The 20,743-nt window shown below is 34.1% G+C and overlaps 1 protein-coding gene across 2 annotated transcripts in view; it reads right to left on the reverse strand.

The window, feature by feature from the left end:
• The window catches only part of PPP4R4 (protein phosphatase 4 regulatory subunit 4), a 72,294-nt gene that overhangs the window by 28,947 nt on the left and 22,604 nt on the right, over positions 1-20,743 (reverse strand). For both annotated transcript variants that reach the window (XM_026849755.1, XM_026849754.1), the window contains exons 3-8: positions 18,202-18,304; positions 11,039-11,186; positions 10,275-10,348; positions 8,058-8,164; positions 5,399-5,506; positions 845-966 (exon numbers count right to left, since the gene is read on the reverse strand). In XM_026849755.1, coding sequence (XP_026705556.1) covers positions 845-966; positions 5,399-5,506; positions 8,058-8,164; positions 10,275-10,348; positions 11,039-11,186; positions 18,202-18,304 — 662 coding nt within the window. The remainder of the gene's footprint in view (positions 1-844; positions 967-5,398; positions 5,507-8,057; positions 8,165-10,274; positions 10,349-11,038; positions 11,187-18,201; positions 18,305-20,743) is intronic.

A 20,743-nucleotide genomic window follows, 5' to 3' on the forward strand; every position in this document is an offset into this window, starting at 1 on the left:
TTCTCCTTCCTCACATGAAGACACAGACACTCACCCCTACATCTGGAGAAGCATGAAATATGCATGTTGATCAGAGGAAAGATATAGAGTGCTGAGAAAAATACATGCATTTAGATTGCCTGCTTTAAATACAGAAAAGCTTTATAAAATACACACAATTTATCATTGCAAAGAAGAAAGCTATCACTGCCATATAGCCACAAGCTTAAAGGGATCAAGCTTGAGCTGATGCTTAGTACCTCTAAAACTGATCAATTGTGCACACTGCTGTGTATGGAACAAGATAAACATTTTCTGTTCCAAAATTTATAAATGTATTTGACATATAACACTGGATGTTAAAACCTGCAAGGTTTACTGATACACACACAAATATCGTATCATAGCCTCAGTCTGGGTTCTTCAGCTCAGCAGGCAGGCTGCCGTCTCTAATTAAGACTAGATTTACTTCACATTAAGAGGCAAAAACTAGTTAAGAGCAAAAAAAGCATAAGCAATGACACCTGTGGAGCTAACATTTTGTATTACGTGTATTGATAGCATTAAATAAATACTAACAAACCTATATGCCTGTCATTTATATAGTAATTTTACTCCTTCCATTTAGGCACATTACATTAGAAACTTGGACTAAGGTAACTGATTTCATGGACAACTGGTTCACCTTCCTTAAAACTTACTATGTGTAATGCACTGGAAGACATGAAATATATAGAGAGTAAAACAATAAACTAAATAAAACCAAAAATGTCTGAAGAATGCAGGCAGAAAAAAAAAAGCATTTAAATACATTTACAAGATGCATTAAAGCATTAAGAACTGGGCTAGTAAATTAAATTCTTACCTGCATCAAACATATCGAGCAGATTCACTAAAGTCTCAAAAGCTGCAAGGCGTACACTGCTGCCCTCATCTCTTGCCAGTTCTATTAATTCAGGAAGCACCACAGTTTTTGTTAGTTCTGTCCTGCAAAGTGAGGTAAGCAGTCAAGAGAAAACTCACAATAAAACAATATTGCCACAGCAAAACAGAATTCTTCCTTGAAACGTTCATTTAGATATTTTTTGGGTAGTCATGAAGGAAGAATTAACAAAGTTGTAAGAAAATGGAAATTAAATAAAAACCTCCAGTCAATCTCAAGACTTTTTTTCTTTGCCACCCAAAGAAACATGCAAATTTAAAATGAGAAATTCATCACTAAAAAAGCATTCACATTAGATCTAAATCAGAGAAAATGGAGTCTGAAAAAAAATCAAAAGGAGTCCAGCTACTTCACTGTTACTAAGAAAACTCTTCTGATCCAATATGTAGAAACTGCTCAATGCAATGGTCCAAAGCCAAAAATTATCAAACATGAGTCATGTTGGACTGAAGTGTCTGGAAACCTTATGCTTCAAAGCTAAGCCTTCTTTACAGAGGGTAAACAACTACTGCTCAGGGAAAACACGGCTTCCAACTAGTCCAAACATTAGCTTTTAGGCTTGTTTTAAAGTATTAAAGAAAGGGTTCTGCTGGTCTCTTTGCCTTGGTAATTGCTAGCACTGTTGTGTGTCACAGACCTGGCAACTTGAATCTATACACTGGCAGCAGATTGCTGTATAAGAGACTGACTTAGAAATCAGAGTTTAATCAGAGTAGTGACTAAGGGGAGTCAAATACTCTTAACAGAACTATTTGTGCAGGAAGGTGACTGGCATAAGTAAGATAAAAAGAGATTCACTTCTTGGAGCAAAAGCATAGCTTCTGTAGAAGCTACCAACCAGCATTATTTCCCATGCCCCAGTGTATAACTGATTCTTGACTGTTAAGAGATTAGAAAGATCTTTTCTGCAGCCTTACTAACAACAAGAACTGGGAAGACATACCCAGTATTTCCACTTCATTCTGTCACACTTCTTATTTATATAAGTCAAGATTTCCAGTGTTTAAATTTGTCTGCATTTGAGTTAAGAAGCCCACTTTGTCCTGTTTTCATGTATGAGCTTGTCAATTAGTGAAAGCTGTTCTAAGCACCACATCTCAAGCATGGGACCTCAGCAATTTATAATAGCCAGGGATCTGGCCCCCGATGTTATTCTGCCCAAAACAAAACTGCATGGAAACACTCTGATAAAACTACACAACATAAACATTAACCAAGATGACAAAATTGAAACTGCGTTTGATACTTTGAGCAACTGTGTATGAAGAATTTACTCCGCCGTTTCAATCACAATTTTCAATACAGAAGTGATCACAACCTCCAGGGTGCCAGACTTTTACTGAAATAAAAATGTCCAAAATACCCCTTCCAATCAGACTAAACAAGTAACAGCTATCCCTTTTGTAAATCGGTATGAACAATAATACTATCAAATGCTTATAATCAGCTTCAGTGATTTGCACCTTATGCAGTTTATTACTAACAGCAAATCAAGATGTAGTTTAACAGTATCCTTCCAAACAGATGATTAATCATTCAGATAAAATTATGAGAAAATTACATTATATAATTTAGTGGTGATATCACTAAATAGTAAAAATAAGCGTTGGGACTGTTGTCTCATTATGCCTTCAGCATTTACCTAAAAATGTGCTTATTTCTGTTTATTTAATTATCTTTATTTTCCTATACCTATTCATCCTCAACATGAAATATTGCAATAGTTTACATACTGAAAATACCAACAGTTCACCATTTCTTATGAGATTAAAAGATTAAAGCATCGAAATCATTGGGAACGGACCAGGCAAAAGTCTCAGAGGGAGAACAGTGTATATGGATACATTAAAGATAAAAATAAAAGTTGGGTAGGAAAGAGTTAAAGAAAAATATACAGAATGGACTATTAATTGATAACTATGTATTTAACCCTATTAAACTGGGTAAATTGCCAGTAATACTGTCATTTGTCACTACATATCACCTATCTTGTTTTAAGACTTTCAGCTCACAGGTATAATAAATGCAATTTAGTTCATTTAAAAGACACTAAACAGAATTAATAAAGTGTTATTTTCTTTCCAAAATGGTCACTTATTAGTATAAGATATAGTCACCTTGTTACAAATGAAAACAACTTTTTTGCTTCTTCTTTCACACTGCTTAGTATACGTTGAACTTAAACAGTATTTGGAGCGAGGAAAAGGACGCAAAGGCACACATTTAGTTCTTATTCTAACACCTGGCTGTACATATACCTATCTTAAATGTAAAATAAAACTGCTGAAAGCAAATTCACACAGATTCCAACAAACTGAGTGCTTCCTAAACGCTACCACCAAAACGATTTTCTGCTTCTCGATAGACTGAGCCACAAGGCAAGGAAATCTGTGCAGCTATAGATTTTTGCAACCTAAGAATATTTCAGTAATATCTGAAAGGAATTTTCTCTAACTATATGCATATCCTAGATAAGAGTTATTTTACTCAGAATATCATGCTTACACTATTTAACAAAAAATCAAACAAAACTATTTTTCCGTATTACGTGGCAGAAATAATTTTCAAAGACAAATTCATATGATTAATTCTTGACTATAGCGGAGTTTAACTGAGAATGTTAGAGGAATCCATGGAAATGCAGACAGTATCTCAAATAAGAGACCAAAAAAATCTCATGGGATTGAGCAATAACAAATGAGAAAAGAGGGAGGAAGGTGATTGTGATAGACAAGAACATGTGGCCTAGGAATGCTTAGGGGAGAGAAAGGTAGGACTACATCCTAAATAAAGACTCAGAAATCAGGGGGAAAAGACAGGGGGGGAGAAAGAGGAAAAAATAAATTATGTGCAAACATGTTTCTGTGCATTTCCATTTTGGTGGCATCAAAAATCTTCAAATTAGTATGACAGAACTGTGCCTCCCTTCAAAACTCAGTAGTTATGGAAAAAAATCCAAACTGGTCACTCCCTGAAGATAAAACAGTACCCTCTCTTTCACTCATCTTTAATCTTCCATTAAACAAAATTCAATTTTAAGATAGAGATATACATGAGATACATAAATACAGTAAAAATAAATGCAAACTCAAATTATTCAGTAATTCATTTTAGTAAAATGCATGTTAAATTTCCAGTTTTACAAATTATCAACAACATTGACAAATACTACCTTAGTTCTCTCTAATCACAAGTTCTTTTAAATTCAAAGCCAATATGGAAAATAAAAGAGTAACTTTACTGAGATGAGTAATATCGTGTTTTCACATTATTCACTCCCTTGAACTTTTGCAGGACAAGGACCTTGCAGAAGAGGTGCCTAAAGGACATATATAAAAGTATTTTGTATGCAAAAAAGACAAGTTTATCTAGGAATCTAGAAATTACCATCCTGCATGACCTTACCAAAACAAAGTTAAATTAAGTACTTGGCAGTAATACTTGGTTCTTGCTGTGAATATTCATTCCTTATATCTGAGTAAGCCAAAGCATTGTCTAAACATACACTTTTCCAGCATTCCATGGCTGTGAAATAAATCACATTGCTAGAGGAATTTCTGGTGGTTTGTTTCTGTTTGTTTTTTTTTAATAACTCAGAAGCTAAACCACAACATAATTCTCCATTTAAAAAAAAAAAAAAATCACAGCCACAGGGAGGCATCTTTTCCACAAACACCAGTACTAACAAACTGAAGTGCATATTTACTGTATCTTTCAAATTACATTTCAGTTTCAGCCTGATTCTTGAATTTTCTCATAAATTCACAATATTAAAAGCCAGAGGGACTCCTAAGATCTAATCTATCCCCACTGTGTAATACAGGGTAGGGAACCTTACTTGATAACTTCTTCCAGTCTGTAAGAGAAGTTACTGCTTTTTTTTTTTCTTCCTGACATAGTTACAGATGGACAGATCTGGAATTTTAAAATATTTGCTCACTCACAGACCAATCTTCTGTGGGTAGTTGACATGTTCTATTTATTAAAATAAAAGTTCTAGACTTTTTCTATTCCTGTATGTGCAATATTGAAGGTCTTCAAGCTTAGAGTAAAAGTTGATACTGAACTGAAATTTGCTTACAAAACACATTTAGCATCCTTTCACAAAAAAATGCACAGTAATTATTAGAAACTGCTAATACTTGCCATAATCCTCTTCCATTTTTAAATAAACCCAATGACATCAATGGATAATTGAGATGATTTCAAGAAGCTATAGATGAACTCATTATTTACAAAAAAACCTGTTGTTTGTATGGTTCAGCAATTTTACTATCAGAGAGAAAGAAAAAAATCTGGAAACGGAAAAGAGCCAACTGCAAACAGCTGATTCCTAAGAACACATCTGTACACTCCAAATTCATTACTGAGTATGCATGAATTAAGTCAGAAATCTTAAAATGAGTTTTTAGGTTACCATTTGATATTTTAGAGAAAGATTTTGCATTTAAAAGCAGTTATGCAAACTGTACTCACCCTATTCCTTGAGCTATATGTTCCAGTTGCCGACACATGCAAGTTCTAACTTCATATTCCACATCCTGGCACAGTGATTTTACCAGTGGAAGAATCTCTCTTTTAATACTAAAAACGTGAACATTCTTTATTAATACATACAGAACAACAATATACAAAATCCACTCTGTAGTGGATCCACTCAAATTTTACCAATATATTACTTCTAATGACAATTTTTTATTAAACTAATTTATCACACATGGTAAATTTTTTTTTTTGAGTAAAAGAATACTGTACATCAGATGCAAATATGTGCTACACAGAAAGACCAAAGGGATTATATACAGTCATTATAATTTGCTCATATTTTATCTATCTTTTTTTTGAACTACAAAAATAGTAGGTAGGCTTAGAGTTGCTGTCGTCATTTAATAACCATCTTCAGTACAATTTTGAACAGCCACTGTAAGAATACAAAGAATTACATAAATGGAAGTGCAAATCCCAATTAACAGTCTCTAATACCTCATCTTTGGTATGCATGTATCGCCAAAGTGGTATTTGGGAAGTAGAAAAAGACAGATTAAAAGCTTCAGTACTGCAATGCCTTTATGCAAGTAGACCCAAGTATTCATGTTAAATCAATGGCAGATACAAAATAACTATTTTGAATTATATTTAAGTAAAAACACATACCACAACTTGGCAGAATCAGCCATTGTGTTTCCTTTCACTGCCCAAGATGCTGTCATAAGTATTCATAAAATATCTCTATCCAAATCCTTATGTTGTTGCAAAACTCAAGAGAAATAATATGAAGACATAGACAAGCAAATTTTCAAGCCAGCTTGCACAGCCTCCACTCATTCCAGTGAAAATTAATTTACTTCTTACAGAAAAATTTGGCCTCAAGTTTCAAAACTTGTTCAAAGTCTTGAGAGTTTGGCATTTTAGAATACGCTGAAGTAGAGATTACTTTCAAAAAAGACTTGGTTTTAACTAGCTGTTGGAACAGAGGGTTGAAAAACTAGTGTTCTATTCCAAGGTCAGGACTTTTTCAATACTCTAAAATAACCTGGGAGTCATGCGAAATTTTAATTACAGTATAAATTTTATGAGTAAAATGGTGCCATTCTGAAGAAGAATATGAAGATATGCTTATATATTGCCTGCTCCTGAGGCCAGACACATCTCCTAAGCCAAGACATCTCACACAAGGAGAATGAGAGTGTGTCATGAATCTTACTTAGCCTGTCACATTCTAAACCAGCAGATCCAGATCTCTTTTCAGCCCTCTGAACTGCACTCAAAACCCTCTATCAGTATGTCCCAGAAAATTCTCAGCCATCTTCTTAACATGTAGCTTCTGTACAGAAATGGTGCTAATATCTGTTCACTGTAATTAGGGATTTCCTACTTCTGAAAAGCAAGGAATCATATTAAAGAAACACAACAAAAGAAGGTATGATTACATGAATTTATTATGGCTAGCACTATTATAATTTCTCATAAGATTACAAGTAATCTGGAAAGTCACTTTATTTTCATGAGACTGTAACATCAAATAAATAAAAGCAATTGTGATTCTGCCAGAATTCTACAAATTTTGAAGATAAAGATTTGAAGGCTTTGATAACAATCTCAAAAAATTCTCAAACTTTCTCAAAAAAACATGCAAATTAACTTCATCATGCCCAACAAGCGTAGTCTACATAGCAAATTAAGGTGTAGATAGCTTCCTTTTGGTTGCTTCTAGTTCTTTTTTATTGGAAGAAAAAAAATCACAATTTAAAGAAATTTATTCCTAAATGTCTTGGCATACAGTCCTGTTGTTCATCTTTTCTGTTATACTGAATTCTTGCATTTTGGGGCAGATCAAAACCATTATTAGAGCAGACTTCCTCAGCTCAACAGGGTTTCTGTGCATTTAGTAGATCTCTGGATTTCTTCTCTAATGCAAAATCACATGTGGCCAATTGCCTGGATAGGAAACACATTTGGTGAAATAGTCCTACTATCATAAGACTGGATAAATTGTCCAAGGAATGTGCAATACCAATGGCTTTGGGCAGATTAGTTATTCAGATTTACTTCCATCGTTTTCCTCTTCAGCACCACTGTCCAGACTCACAGACATTAAATCTAAGAGCTAGATAATATCAGGCAACAACAGTGGCTCTTGATACACCTCCATATAAATAGGGATAGAAAAAAAAATATTTTTCTATCTACAAGTTATATTTTTCTACAAGTTATACTTTTCTACAAGTTATAAAAAAAAAAAAAAAAAAAAAGTTAGGAACAGGATTCTTCTTGTTATAACAAGAAACTCTAAGGTAATGAAGTTGTCTTTTGTCTTTAAATTGCAGAGAAATCCACTGTTTAGCTTACTTCCTAATAAGAAAAACAATATGGAAGAATGGCATGAAAATGGTACCCATTCAAACCTGTGGAAGAACATACAAACTGAATTATAAACCAAGGAACCAAGACTGAATATGCTAGTTACATAATGAACATTTTTTTAATTATTAATTAATATCTAGATAAAGGGATCTGTAAAAAGAAAGCATTTAATTTTTGCAATAAAGTCTACTTTTTTGTAGCAATTTTTGCCCACTAACAAAGAAATACTGGTATATACTATGAAATGAAAATATATGTACAGTCTACTTACATATGAGCTTCAAATTTGTTAGCTAATTTTCCCATGATTTTACAACTAACTAAGCGGGACTGAAGTGTTTGAGAAAGCTGTGCTTTGGAAACAAGTGGATTCAAGATCTATATGAAAGAAAAAAGAAATATGAACGCAGATATTTAAGCAGTAAATAACATATTCCTCCTCTTAAAAAAAAAAAAATCTAGAAAAACATACCCCAAATGTCATCTACCACTTTCAGGGAATTAATCAGTACTAACAATAATGATGCCTATGTACATTAATAGTCTACTGGAAACCCGTATTTAATATTCAGTGCTAATTATAGCATATTAAGCCCATATCTTGGCCCAAATAGCAGTTTATGATTCACATCACAGCCACCGTTTTACATCTGTCTACTTGTGTCTTTATTTTGAGACTAAGCAGTGTATGAATATTTATAGCTATTAGCTGGTAATTTTCACAAAAGTTGTTAAATACATTCCTGCACAGTAAAAAAAAAAATAGAGAAAGAAAAAGGAAGCCTCTCTGAGATTCCTTCTCATAAGTTTTCTCAGGAAACACCTCTTTTGATATAATGTTTTGAGGCAACGATCCCTCTCAATTATGCATACTTTGGGGCTCTGAAGGGAAGAGGTTTAATTTCCATACAGATGGAGAAAATCTGCATCTTTATTGGTACTCTGCTGTCATTTGCTGGATCACCTCGATATATTATTTTTTTGCCCAGAAATAATCACAGAAATCCAGGTGCCAGGCCAGGAGAAACATTACAGAGAGGTTTCTCCTGTAGTCTGCCACAGTTCCTCACTCAAGCTCTTCTGCAGAGATCCATAACAGGAAAACAGACAGGGCACGAAAGTCCGACAATATTCTAAAAGCATTTTTCTTCTCCTCTTACCACCCTAAGGAAAAACAGATCACCCAGACTAGAATTGGTACATTAAGGTATGCTTCTAACTATAATGCTGCATAAAGAAACATATCAGTAGTTATCTACAGTCTGCATATTACTTATATGGTCTTTGAACTATGACAGCAAACACACCACGTCTATCCCAGCTCCACTTACTGACCTAGACACAGTCTCTCCCATGAAGTGGCTGCTGCCAGAGACAGGATAGTGGGTTAGACTGACCTTTGGTTTGAGACACACACCTTTCCTTATGTCCTTGGAATCTATGATTGTCCTATGATTTTTACTTACAAAAAAATTAACTAGAATATTCCAAGTTTTCTGATACAAAGATCCTTGAAGTAACACAAAAGCATCCTTTTCCAATTCAGGTTTCTGTATAGCTGCTGAATCAACACTGCTTTATCATGCACTGTTTTCTTCCCAAAGCAAATTTTTGTGGAAACTTAAAATGTGATCCTGGAGACAAATCAGGCAACAAACTCCATCTTGTTTAAATGGCATCTTTAAAATTACATTACAGTTAGATATTGGAGGTGACTAGAAAAATTTTTCTTTTTTTTTTTTTTTTTATGACCTGACCTTTCACTGTTTAGAAGCTTATGTTTTTAAACAGTGCTGGGTTTCAATTACCCACTAATTTTAGTAAGTATTTTTATAATAAACAATCATATATTTAAATTTGCATATTGTTAAAAATTATAAACACAGTAAAATACACACATTGCAAAGCTTTTAAACTTAACAATGAAATATGAATACTTAAAACTGAATAAATTAGCTGAGTAAAGGGAAGTGACATTATGACTTAGTGATAGATTTCCTTCCTGTTTATTGAGCTACACAGTGAAAAACTAAGTGTTTGCAAGGCATTGTTTTGGTACATCAAGAACAACTGAAATACACAATGAAATGGATCTCTAGCATTCAGTCCCATTTAGCAGAAATCAGAATTTTAGTCCAATAGCAAACAAAATATAGTTTCTTCACGAAGACACAGAGTGAGATACTATCCTATAAACCAAAACAGGATACATAAGAATATGTTACTGAGAATACTAAGTGCAGTGGAAGTGTTACAGTAAATAGGCTTTATTTGCTGAAGAACGCTAAATTTTTTTTTAGCGTTTTTTAGACCTTCCTGCCTCACCTTTTAGCACACTCCTCTCTTACAATATGTTCCACAGCCATTACTGTTTTCACAGGCATAGAACTGCCACAAATCTTACTAAAATAAATGAGCCTTGCAGGAAAATACAATCTTACAAAATACTACTAACTTGTTGTTAGCATAAGTGAGGGAATATTATTACCTCATGTCTGATAGTCTCTTTTGGTAAAGCCTCTATTACAGCAAGAAGGGTTTCTAGCCATGCATTGCTGACACCTGTTAGAAAGAAATGGGTTATGTGTTATGTTGTACATACAACAAGTATAACAAAACACACATCAGTTTTACAAAATTGGTTCTCACTTCTTACACACACCTCTTGAGGACCTCTGTATCTAAAAGCTACAAAATTAACATTCAAGACTTCAAACTAAGAAGTAGGATAGGTGAGAAGCAAATTCTGTCCCCATTTCTTTTACCTTTTCAATTGCTGCAAAATGTAATAATGATCCTGTTTGTTTTGAAAAGATAATTTCCCTCATTTAGAAGTATATCCTTTTTTTTTATGCTGACTGAAACTTTCTAGGTTTACATGTAGCCTTTTCTTTTTCTTTGTATCATAAATACAGTGTCAGAGTATAAGAAAACTAATCATCACAGAAGAAATGTCAACCACCCTCCCTACATTTTCTCAGCCACAAAATTCTGATACTTCAGTAGAAGCTTGAACTCAGTAACAACTTCAGGATTTAGTCCTTCAGACAAAGTGGTTTTGTTTGCTTCAATCAGAATTACATTTAAATATCAGTATGTAAGTGGCCAGCATGCAAAAATCTTTTCATTCATGCAAGTCTAGATACAAAGTCACAGTGATTGCACTCACTGCTTTACACAGTATTGTACGGTCACTAAGGAAACAAAACATAAAGAAGCAATCAGTCATCTGTATAGTTGTCCAGCCCTGACCTGCATCTCTGTGTTCCAGGTTCTGAAGAATGATGTGTAGGAAGGAGTGGGAGTATGTATGAATGGATACCGACTCCTCTTGCAGAACAGTCAAAAATGAAACAGCAGCTGTTAACTGCATTTCCACTCCTGCAACATGCAGCACCTCCTGTATAATTACAAATTATATCAGTTTAAAGCATGAGGCAGAAACGTACTGAAAGAAGATTCATATTTTTATATTCACTTTTAAGAATGAAAATGCAACATCCTCGGTAAACTACAAAATGGTCTGTAAAATTATTTTCTCTTAACAGCAATTACTTGGAGATATTAAAATCTCTTATATTATAGCATGAACCTTTTAGGAAAAATAAAGTTAATGACAATATTTTTTGTGAATTTCTTTCATTAAAGCATACGTGTAGATTTTTCTACTTTGGACAATGGGAGGTAAAAACAGACCAGCCAACAATTATGCTTCTGCAATTTATGCACATGAATTAAAAAGAAATATTTCATTCATCCAGTGAGAGATACTGAAATAGCAGAAGGCAATTTCAATTTCATCCCTTGCCAACTGACATGGAACACAAACGAAAATGTATATATAAGTGTGTGTGTGTGTGTGTGTGTCTGTGTGTGTATATATATATATATATTCTCAAGAATAAAGAAAGATGTACTAGAATATTTATCTAGGTAACTCAGCATTTATTAGTACTTAGCTTTAACATATAAGTAATTAGGCCATCTTTAATTAAAAAGTTAAACAAAGATAATATAGGAATATTACTAAATTTTCTGAATGAAACAAAAAGGCAATTTAAATTTCAGACTTATGCACACGCCAAAGAGCTTGCAGGATGCAGTCTATGACATAGCATTCATTGTAAGTATGTACGCATCAGCTAGGTGAGCATTCCATTTGTTTACTTTTCTAAATGTATCTCTACTTCATGAGAAAATAAAGTGTATTATTCTACTACTAAAGCATTATACTCATTTTACAAGTGATTCCAAACACAGTAAGAGTTTAAAGCTCATACTTCCTAAACACTTTATATGTGTGGTTTTGTTTGGGTTTTTTAAAGTGCTTGAGATGAACAGTGTTTTCTCAGATCACATATCAAAAATCAATAATAAGCTGATATTTTATTTAAAAAAAAAAAAAACCAACATGATAGATCAGTTTAAGTAAATATTCATTATACACCATTATTATATAGCAGAGGAATTTTGCTGAGAAAATACAGTTTCCAGAGAACATCTGAGAAATATAGTAAACTTTCCTACTTCAAAGCACTAAGAAGTTTTCATTAGACAACTGTCAACCAGTTTGTTCATGCAAATGTATAGTTTTTAATTATCTGATTTCAAAGAGAACCATTACTTATCAAACAGCTGCCTCAGTTTACAGCCGTGTGTATTTGTGAAAGCATTCTTCTCTGTGCCCCTCCTCTCCCAAATGAAAAAAAAAGAAACAGCACTGCAGTTTACAAATCAAAGTGTGATAAAATAATTGCATTCAATAGCCATGGAAACCGCCCTCTTGTTATCTCCACAGCCTACCTCTGTCCTTGTTCCTTCATTGTTATTACAACAGACATTGCCAAGAATAAGGACACCTAACAATTTTGTAATTTGCATATTTCTGGGATCAGAATACCTGTGCACACTGTTCTGGGATTTTGGTTTACATATCCAAAATAATCAAAAGAACTATCTACACTCTATACATACTAAGATCACACTGCAGACCCGAACATAACGGAGCTGAATTCAATTTTATTTATGTATTCTCTTTGTATGCAATGCAAACAGAGTTACTTACCATCAAATAAAGTTTCCAAATAGTCTCCTCCACAGATCCACACAACTCTGGATAATCATGTGTGAGAACACATTCTCTGGATGTGTCTCCTCATGGACCTCGGGAGACATTGAAATGTAAATTTCTAGATTGCTTACACACCTGCCTGCATCGATTGTTGCACTCAGAACTCTACAGTTCCACATATGAAAATGTACGGGTCTCTTCATTCCAATTGCACTGAACTCAAGTTGAATGACTTAATTTACTTAATATAAATGTATTTATTTTGAAAGTAATGCATTTTTATCCATGTATAGACATGGATCCTCCACAGATTCTCACTCTGGAGGAAAAAAAGCTTTCCCTGTCTGTCTTCTTCAGCCAAGCATATTTAACAGAATTTAAAGGTATTAGCATGTTCTTGAACTATCTTAATGGCTGCAAGTTAAACTCAGGCATCAAAACTTGCAGAATTTAGAAAGCTTGGTTTATTCCATTCAGAAAATGCACCTCTAGTTTAATGCACTAATTTATGTCCTGCAGCAACAGAATTTTCTTGAAAGACTGCTGCAAGCAGAAACATAGCCAATCGTTTTAGCAACTCTGTTGATGTGACAGAAATCTTCACTAAAGGACTAAAAAGACACAGAAATAATGGAGATTACAGAACCTCAAAGATACAATGAGGATAGACCTTAAAATAAATGTTAGGTATATAAGACAGCATGAAAATCAGTCTACACTTGTTAAACTATAAAAACAACTGGGGAAAAGAAAAGCTTTCAAGGGGAGACTGATATATTACAAAAACAGGTAACTGAAAATGAGTTTGGAACTAATCAGCACTAAATAATGCTTGATGTATGCACTTCAATGAGAGTAGTCATAGTTTTCTGCAGTCACAGCATTTGGAAAAATCTCTTATTAGTCAATCAGATAGATGCCTGCAATCTCCCTCCACTGCTTTCGGTGGCAGTGCCCAAGGATGGAAAACGGGGAAAATACTAACATAATTTCAAAGGAGCCATTCGGTGCACAACAAGAAAGCTGAGAAGAATGACTAAGCTTTCCCTCAATATGCATTTCAATGACTTCCAAGGTTCAGGAGGAGGTGCATGCAGAAATCCAGAGAGTGGGGATCTCTACGCAAAAGGACCCATACAAGGATGCCACTTCATTTTAACTATAGAATTTTTACAAATATTTAATAATCTCACTCCTATGCTAAAATCTAAACTATATACAATGTATTTATTTTATTAGCATAACCAAAATACTGATACCCAATTTAACCATTACTTAGATCTGGCATATTTATTGACGTAGTGTATGTTTGTAATTTGTAATATATCCAGCCAGAACACTCCTTATATTTATTTCTTCCTCTATCTGTTTCTCCTCAGCTCTGATAAAAACAGTATTTATTTTTACTTTGGGTTTCTGCAACTATGCTAAATAAGTATACTGGTTTCCCTACCAAGTTATATGGTGACGATACTTTCAGATAAATAGCACCCTGAAACTACTATACAACTCACTGTTCATGTGTAAATTTGAATTCACAGATTATTTTTCACAATCTACAGAAGTGAAACCAAGTGCATTAATTTAAATCAGATTATTTCCCTGCAATGCCAGACTACATCTGCAAGACTCTGATTGCAGTTGTGTTCAATTATGCCTTTATAGACTCTAACGGTTTCTATTTAATGTTGAGGACTATTCCTCCAATACAAACAAGGATAAGAAAAAAAAAAAAAAAAAAGGTCAAGTGGTTAATGATGCCAAATACTGTTTTGCAGTTGAAAGTGCAGTGAATATGGATACAACAGAATAGTTCTATTAGAGATTAAATAAATATTAACTAACAGAGCACCACTGAAGAACCTGCTTTATAAGAGTATAGCCACAGAAAGAAATTTATCTCATACATTCCATAAAGTCTCAATTTATAAATCTTAAACATGAAAGGAACACTTAGATTTAGACTGACTTCATTCTATTTCACTCTTTTACCTCTGCTTGAGCCCATTAACTCAGGTTTCATTTAATTCATCATCTAGAAAGGCATTTAGTTTGAATTTAAAAAACACTGCAAGATGAAAAATACACTACTTTGTTATTTGCTAAAAAAAATTATTTATTATTGTCTGCTTCATTTCTAATATTTCTGTCTTCAATTCCTAACTCTTCTTTCTTCTGTTTTCCGTTGAATGACCTTTAATATTTTGCAGGAAGATACTTTTACAAAGTAATTAAGTACCACCTGATCTAAACAAACTTTGCTCAAACTCCATCATTTAAGTATTGGGTACCACTGAAAAGAGCCTAGCACTCTTTTTGCATCCTCTCCCTTCAAGTATTTATATACATTGATAAGATCCTCTCCAAGCCTTCTCCATATTGAACAGTCTCAGCCCTCTCAGCCTTTCCTCATAGGAGAGATGTTCCAGTCCCTTAATCCTCTTCATGGACCTTCATTGTACTCCTTTCATTATGTCCATGTCTCTCTTGTACTGGGAAGTTCAGAACTGGACACAATGCTCCAAGTGTAGTATTAGAACAGAAGTGGAGTAGAGGGGAAAGATCACTGTCTTCAAACTCCTGGCAATGTTTTGTCTAATGCAGCCCTGGACGCTTTGCCACAGGGGCATACTGCTGGATCATGTTCAACTTGGTGTCCACCAGGACCCCCTTGTCTTCTTCTGCAAAACTGCTTTTCAGTTGGGTGGCCCCCAATATATATTGGTGCATGGAATATTACTGAGTACACCTACCACATGGAACCTAAGACAAATTCTGCAGTAGGGCTTGCATTTAAATATCCTACAGAATATTGCTAAGTAATCAGTTGAGGACTACATACATATTTGTTCCTCACCTTTCAGTCAATCAATTCATAATAAATGAGCAGAATGTAACTCATTACATTATTTTTTCGTAAATACTGAATTGTCCCTTGAGTAGCCTCTTTCTTAAGATTAGGACACAGAGGTAGGATTCACTTTAAGAACAAATCCACATGCAGTAAGAAATATGCCAAGAAATTTTTCTTTTTTTTCTGGAATTCTTTTATTAATAGAATGTTACAGTAGCAAAAAAAAAAAAAAAAAAAAAAAAAAAAAACAAAACAAAAAACCACAAACCAAACAAAAAAGCGGAGAGATACATATCCAGACAGATTTTCAATAAAATAAACAATTCGTTTCTTCAAAACTTCAGCAAAGAAAACAATGAATTATAAATGAGAAATAACTGAAACAAACAAGTATCATTCTGGCAGGGGCCCACTTTGCTATTCAGTAATCATCTCCTCAGTAGATAGAAAACTGCATAACATAAGCATGTGACTCAGCCATCTCACGTTTGTTACTAATATAATTATATACTTTCTTACATCTGGCAGTGAGAATCTGATACGGATATAGGAAGAAAACTCACAGTAGCTACTACAGAAGACTTTTTCTTCTCATCCCTAAGGTGCTTGACACAGAAAGGATAACATAGCTGAGAAGATTCTTAACATAACTCAAAGTTCCAGTTCAAGGTATTTTAGATCATGAAATACACATTTATCTTAAGTCAGTAACTAGTCAAACTCTGTCTTTCTGAAGTTAGTGATCCAAATACTCTTCTTAAGCATTAGTTTTTGCAACAAGAAAATTACATTGCTGTTGCCAAATTGTGTGAAAAAGAGAATTTTAAATTATATGGGGAAAAAACCTCTAAATTCTACAGCATCCTAGTAAAATCATGACTGAATCACACTACTGAAAATGTCAAATGTCGGTCTAAAAATTTTGGGGGAAACTGAGTCTGTCCATAATGTTATGAACACAACTCAATGCTCTGAAATAAATTTTCTACAAGAAACCCTAGTGACTTTTACTTCTTTTCCCATAGAGAGCACAAACATTCGAACAGCTACTAACAAACACAATGTTCCTTTAGCTGACAATTTGTATAAATTAGAACCAGGTTTATATGAGTGATCAATTGCATGAGGCCAGGCCAGAGACTCTTCTAAATCAAAACTTTATTTTAATCACATTAAAACTGTTAATAGTATCAGTAGAAGACTGATAATACACCGACTAAATGAAAAAAACCCTCAAAAATTTGCTGTTACCAAATAAACTTTCAGATATTTTGACAGCCAAACCCCAATGTATTTTTCCACTCATCTGGTAGCTCTGAAAACCACTGAAAATCACTGAAAACCACCACTAAAAAACAACCACTGAAAACCACTCTAACAGGCATGATAACATAATCAAATTCTTAATTCCAATTGTAGCCTTACATAGAGTTATTAGTTATTTAGCTCTAGAGTTATTAGGCTTTGCATTTGCATTTGTGATGCAATTTGCTTTTATTTGGCTGAAGATGCTCCTTAAATTAACTTTTTCATTTCTTCTAGGCAAGGGGCCATACCTGGGGCAGAATGGAAATACAGAGATATTTATCTTACTTAAAATCATAGAATGGTTTATCTTGGAAGGGACTTTTAAAGGTCATCTAGTCCAACCCCCCTGCAATGAGCAGGGACATCTTCAAACCAGATCAGGTTGCTCAGAGCCCCATCCAACCTGGCCCTGAATGCTTCCAGGGATGGGGCATCTGGCACCTCTCTGGGCAACCTGTTCCAGTGTTTCACCACCCTCATCATAAAAAATTTCTTCCTTATATCTAGTCTAAATCTAGCCCCTTTTAGTTTAAACCCATTACTCCTTGTCCTATTGCAATAGGCCCTACTAAGAAGTCCCTCCCCATCTTTCTTATAAGCCCCCTTTAAATATTGAAAGTTTGCAATAAGGTCACACTGGACCCTTATGTTTTCCAGGTTAAACAACCCAAATATCCTTTATACAAACATAACTGAATATAAAATTACCGTGTAACATTACGTGACCAGTATGCATCTACCACAGCTAACAATGACTTACTAAAAATGTGTAGGGCAACATGTGAAACTTCAGACAGTTAAAAGCAAAGTATACTTTTTCTGGACAGCAGCATGAAAATCTTAATGTTTGGATGGAAGGAGATTGAGAATATCAAAATGAACCATTATGACTGGCTGATCCTCAAAAAAAGAGTTCTCAAAAATCTGTCAAAGCACTGGTAAATCTTTAGGATATGTAAATAGTATTAATTCTGCTTCCTTTTTTTTTCCTGTGTAACATTTAAAAAAAAAAAAAATTAATACATGAAATACTTTGTAAATTCACTGAATTAATGTGGAGGATCTACTGGACATACATCTCCTAGAGAGTGAGTTTGCAGTAAAAGAGGATTTTTTTTGCCTTTGTTAAAATACTTATACTGGCAGATAAAATACATTCAAACCTCATTACACATAACTTACTCTGATTTTTGGTAAAACCCGACGAAGTGTGTCTGCAGGATTCTGTCGCATGAGGACTGGAAGATTTGCCACCACACTTGTTCCTTGGATATCCTGGCCAGAACTTACAAAAATATATATATACAATACATTACTCTCTATGATGGTTACAAGCTCACAGCTTTCATTAAAAAAAAAAAAAAAGAAAAAAACAAAAAAAAATCCAAACCAAACTGAACAACAAATTCACACTACCCAGGTTATTCATACAGTAAGTTGAGAGAGGCCTTAATTTTTTTATATAATATGTATTAGAAAACATTTAAAAAATCAACCATAAAAGCTGTTATGTATAATTTCTAATATGGAATATTCTAATTTTTAGCGTGGCTTTGGAAAAAAATATAAAATGCTTGAAAGATCTTTTCACACTGGATGATCAAGGCAGTAGTTTTGTGGGAGCTTTTATATGTTAACAGCACAAGTGATAAAGCATAGGAAGGGGACAAATAGAAGATATAAATGAAAAACGCACTCAGTGTACAACATTTTAACAGAAGTCTACCATTCCTTCCTTTATGCAGGAAAAACAGATGTATAATCAAATGTATATTGACAAACATCATTAAAGGAGCATGCAAAAACTTAGTTAAATTACAGATCTTATACCCCTTTCCTCATCCTGTCTTTCAATGGTATCCCACAATTGAAAAGGGAAAAAAAAAAAAAAAGGCAGGATGGGAGGGAAATGGTAGACAGGAATGAAGAAAAGGCATGAGATGAAAACCAAAACTACCCAAGTGGATAAACTAGAACAGAATCAGAAAGAGTCTGGATGCCAAAATTAAAAATAAAACTAAACATCAAGACATCCTTTATTCTATTTAAATGCATAAAATCCATTTTGCTAAACAAATTCAGATTTATTCCAACAGCTAAGCAGCTCATTTTTAAATAAGCACACAAAGCTCAACTGTACACATGCAAGCATTTTTCTTAGTGTGACATTACAATTAAATGTCCAATAGGATTATAATTTTAAAAGAACTTCATAATAAAACTCCTTTTAAATAGTTCCATATGCTTCTCCCCATCCCATTGTCATTCAAAGTTTTCTTAGTGAAGCACAGGAGCTCAGAAAGGGAACTAGGTAGACAAATTGGTCAGAGGACAGCAGTTTCACAGAGTAATTTTCCAGTTCTTTTCTGAAGTATATTAGGGAATTCACAGTGAAGATATAAAGCCTTTCTGCAGTGTTTAGAGCTGAAAATAACTTTACACATTCCATTAATGCTCTATATCATCCTCAACATTCATGTCTTTCAGCAGATGAAATCAAATTATAGGTACAGTCAGGCAGGCCAATTTAGATCCATTTTGTTAAATGTATACAAATGTGCTTTTAAAAATTAGGAAATGTTTGTATAAATAGCAAGAAGGAAAAGTAAAAGCTTTGGTTAAAATCAACAGACACTAAAATACCCCATAGAGATACTGTACTATCCTACTGGAATTTTTTTTTCTTTGCACACTATAATTTCCCAGTGAAAGTATTCAAACAACAATTAGGTATCACCAACATTAACTTAATCATGCTTAGCAAACTGCAATTTCAGTATATTTAAGAAATAAAACATTCTTCACTATTCACACAAAGATTATTCTCTATTTCAGAAGGCAGTACATTCTGGAAGATTAAGTGCAGGCTGGAAGGCAGGAATTCAGAAATTAAAATCCTCTTTGCAAGGTGGAGAGTCATACACACCCCAGTTGACTTTTGTGTCGGATTTCCGTTCTACAGATGGGTGTAACTACCCAACTCATCAGCTATGAACTATCACTCTGTTTAAGGGTCTTAACATGAGAAAGCCTCTGCCCCAACAAAACATTCCTCTTCCAGAAAGAGTAAATCTTGCTACAGCAGATATGTCTCATTTTTTGTGAGAATTACACGAAGTACCTGTTAATTTGAAAGTATGCATCTAAAGCATGTATGATGGATTTAACCTAATCTTAGATTGTGCATTTCCTCTTCTAAAATAATTTTTCTTTAAAATCAATGGAGAGAAATAGGACTAAGTAAAAAGCAATTTATCTCAGCCTAAATAGATGAGATAGACAGTGCCCCTAAAGTGACTGTTTCTCTCTACTGCCTGTAAAGGCAGACGCAAAGACTAGCTCTCCTACATGTTACCTGCACTTTAAGTAAACGATGGCTCCTGGCCACAGAAACACATTAGAAGCTTTAGTCCTACAGGCATTCACGTTTATGCTTAGCTTCACCATTGCAAGTAGTACCATTGATTTCTCACACAGTAATGTATTAGAATCATAGCATATCCCAGATTGGAAAGGATCCATAAGAATCATCAAGTCCAACTCCCTGCTCCTCACAGGACTACATAAAACTAAACCATATGCCTAAGAGCATCGTCCAGACACTCCTTGAACTCCAGCAGGCTTGGTGCCATGACTACTTCCCTGGGGAGCCTGTTCCAGTGACCAACCACCCTCCCAGTGAAAAGCCTTTCCCTAATGTCCAATATGAACTTGAATTAACATC

This window comes from Athene cunicularia (genome assembly GCF_003259725.1).
Source record: "Athene cunicularia isolate RWA chromosome 5 unlocalized genomic scaffold, athCun1 chr5_part1, whole genome shotgun sequence".
Classification (NCBI taxonomy): domain Eukaryota; kingdom Metazoa; phylum Chordata; class Aves; order Strigiformes; family Strigidae; genus Athene; species Athene cunicularia.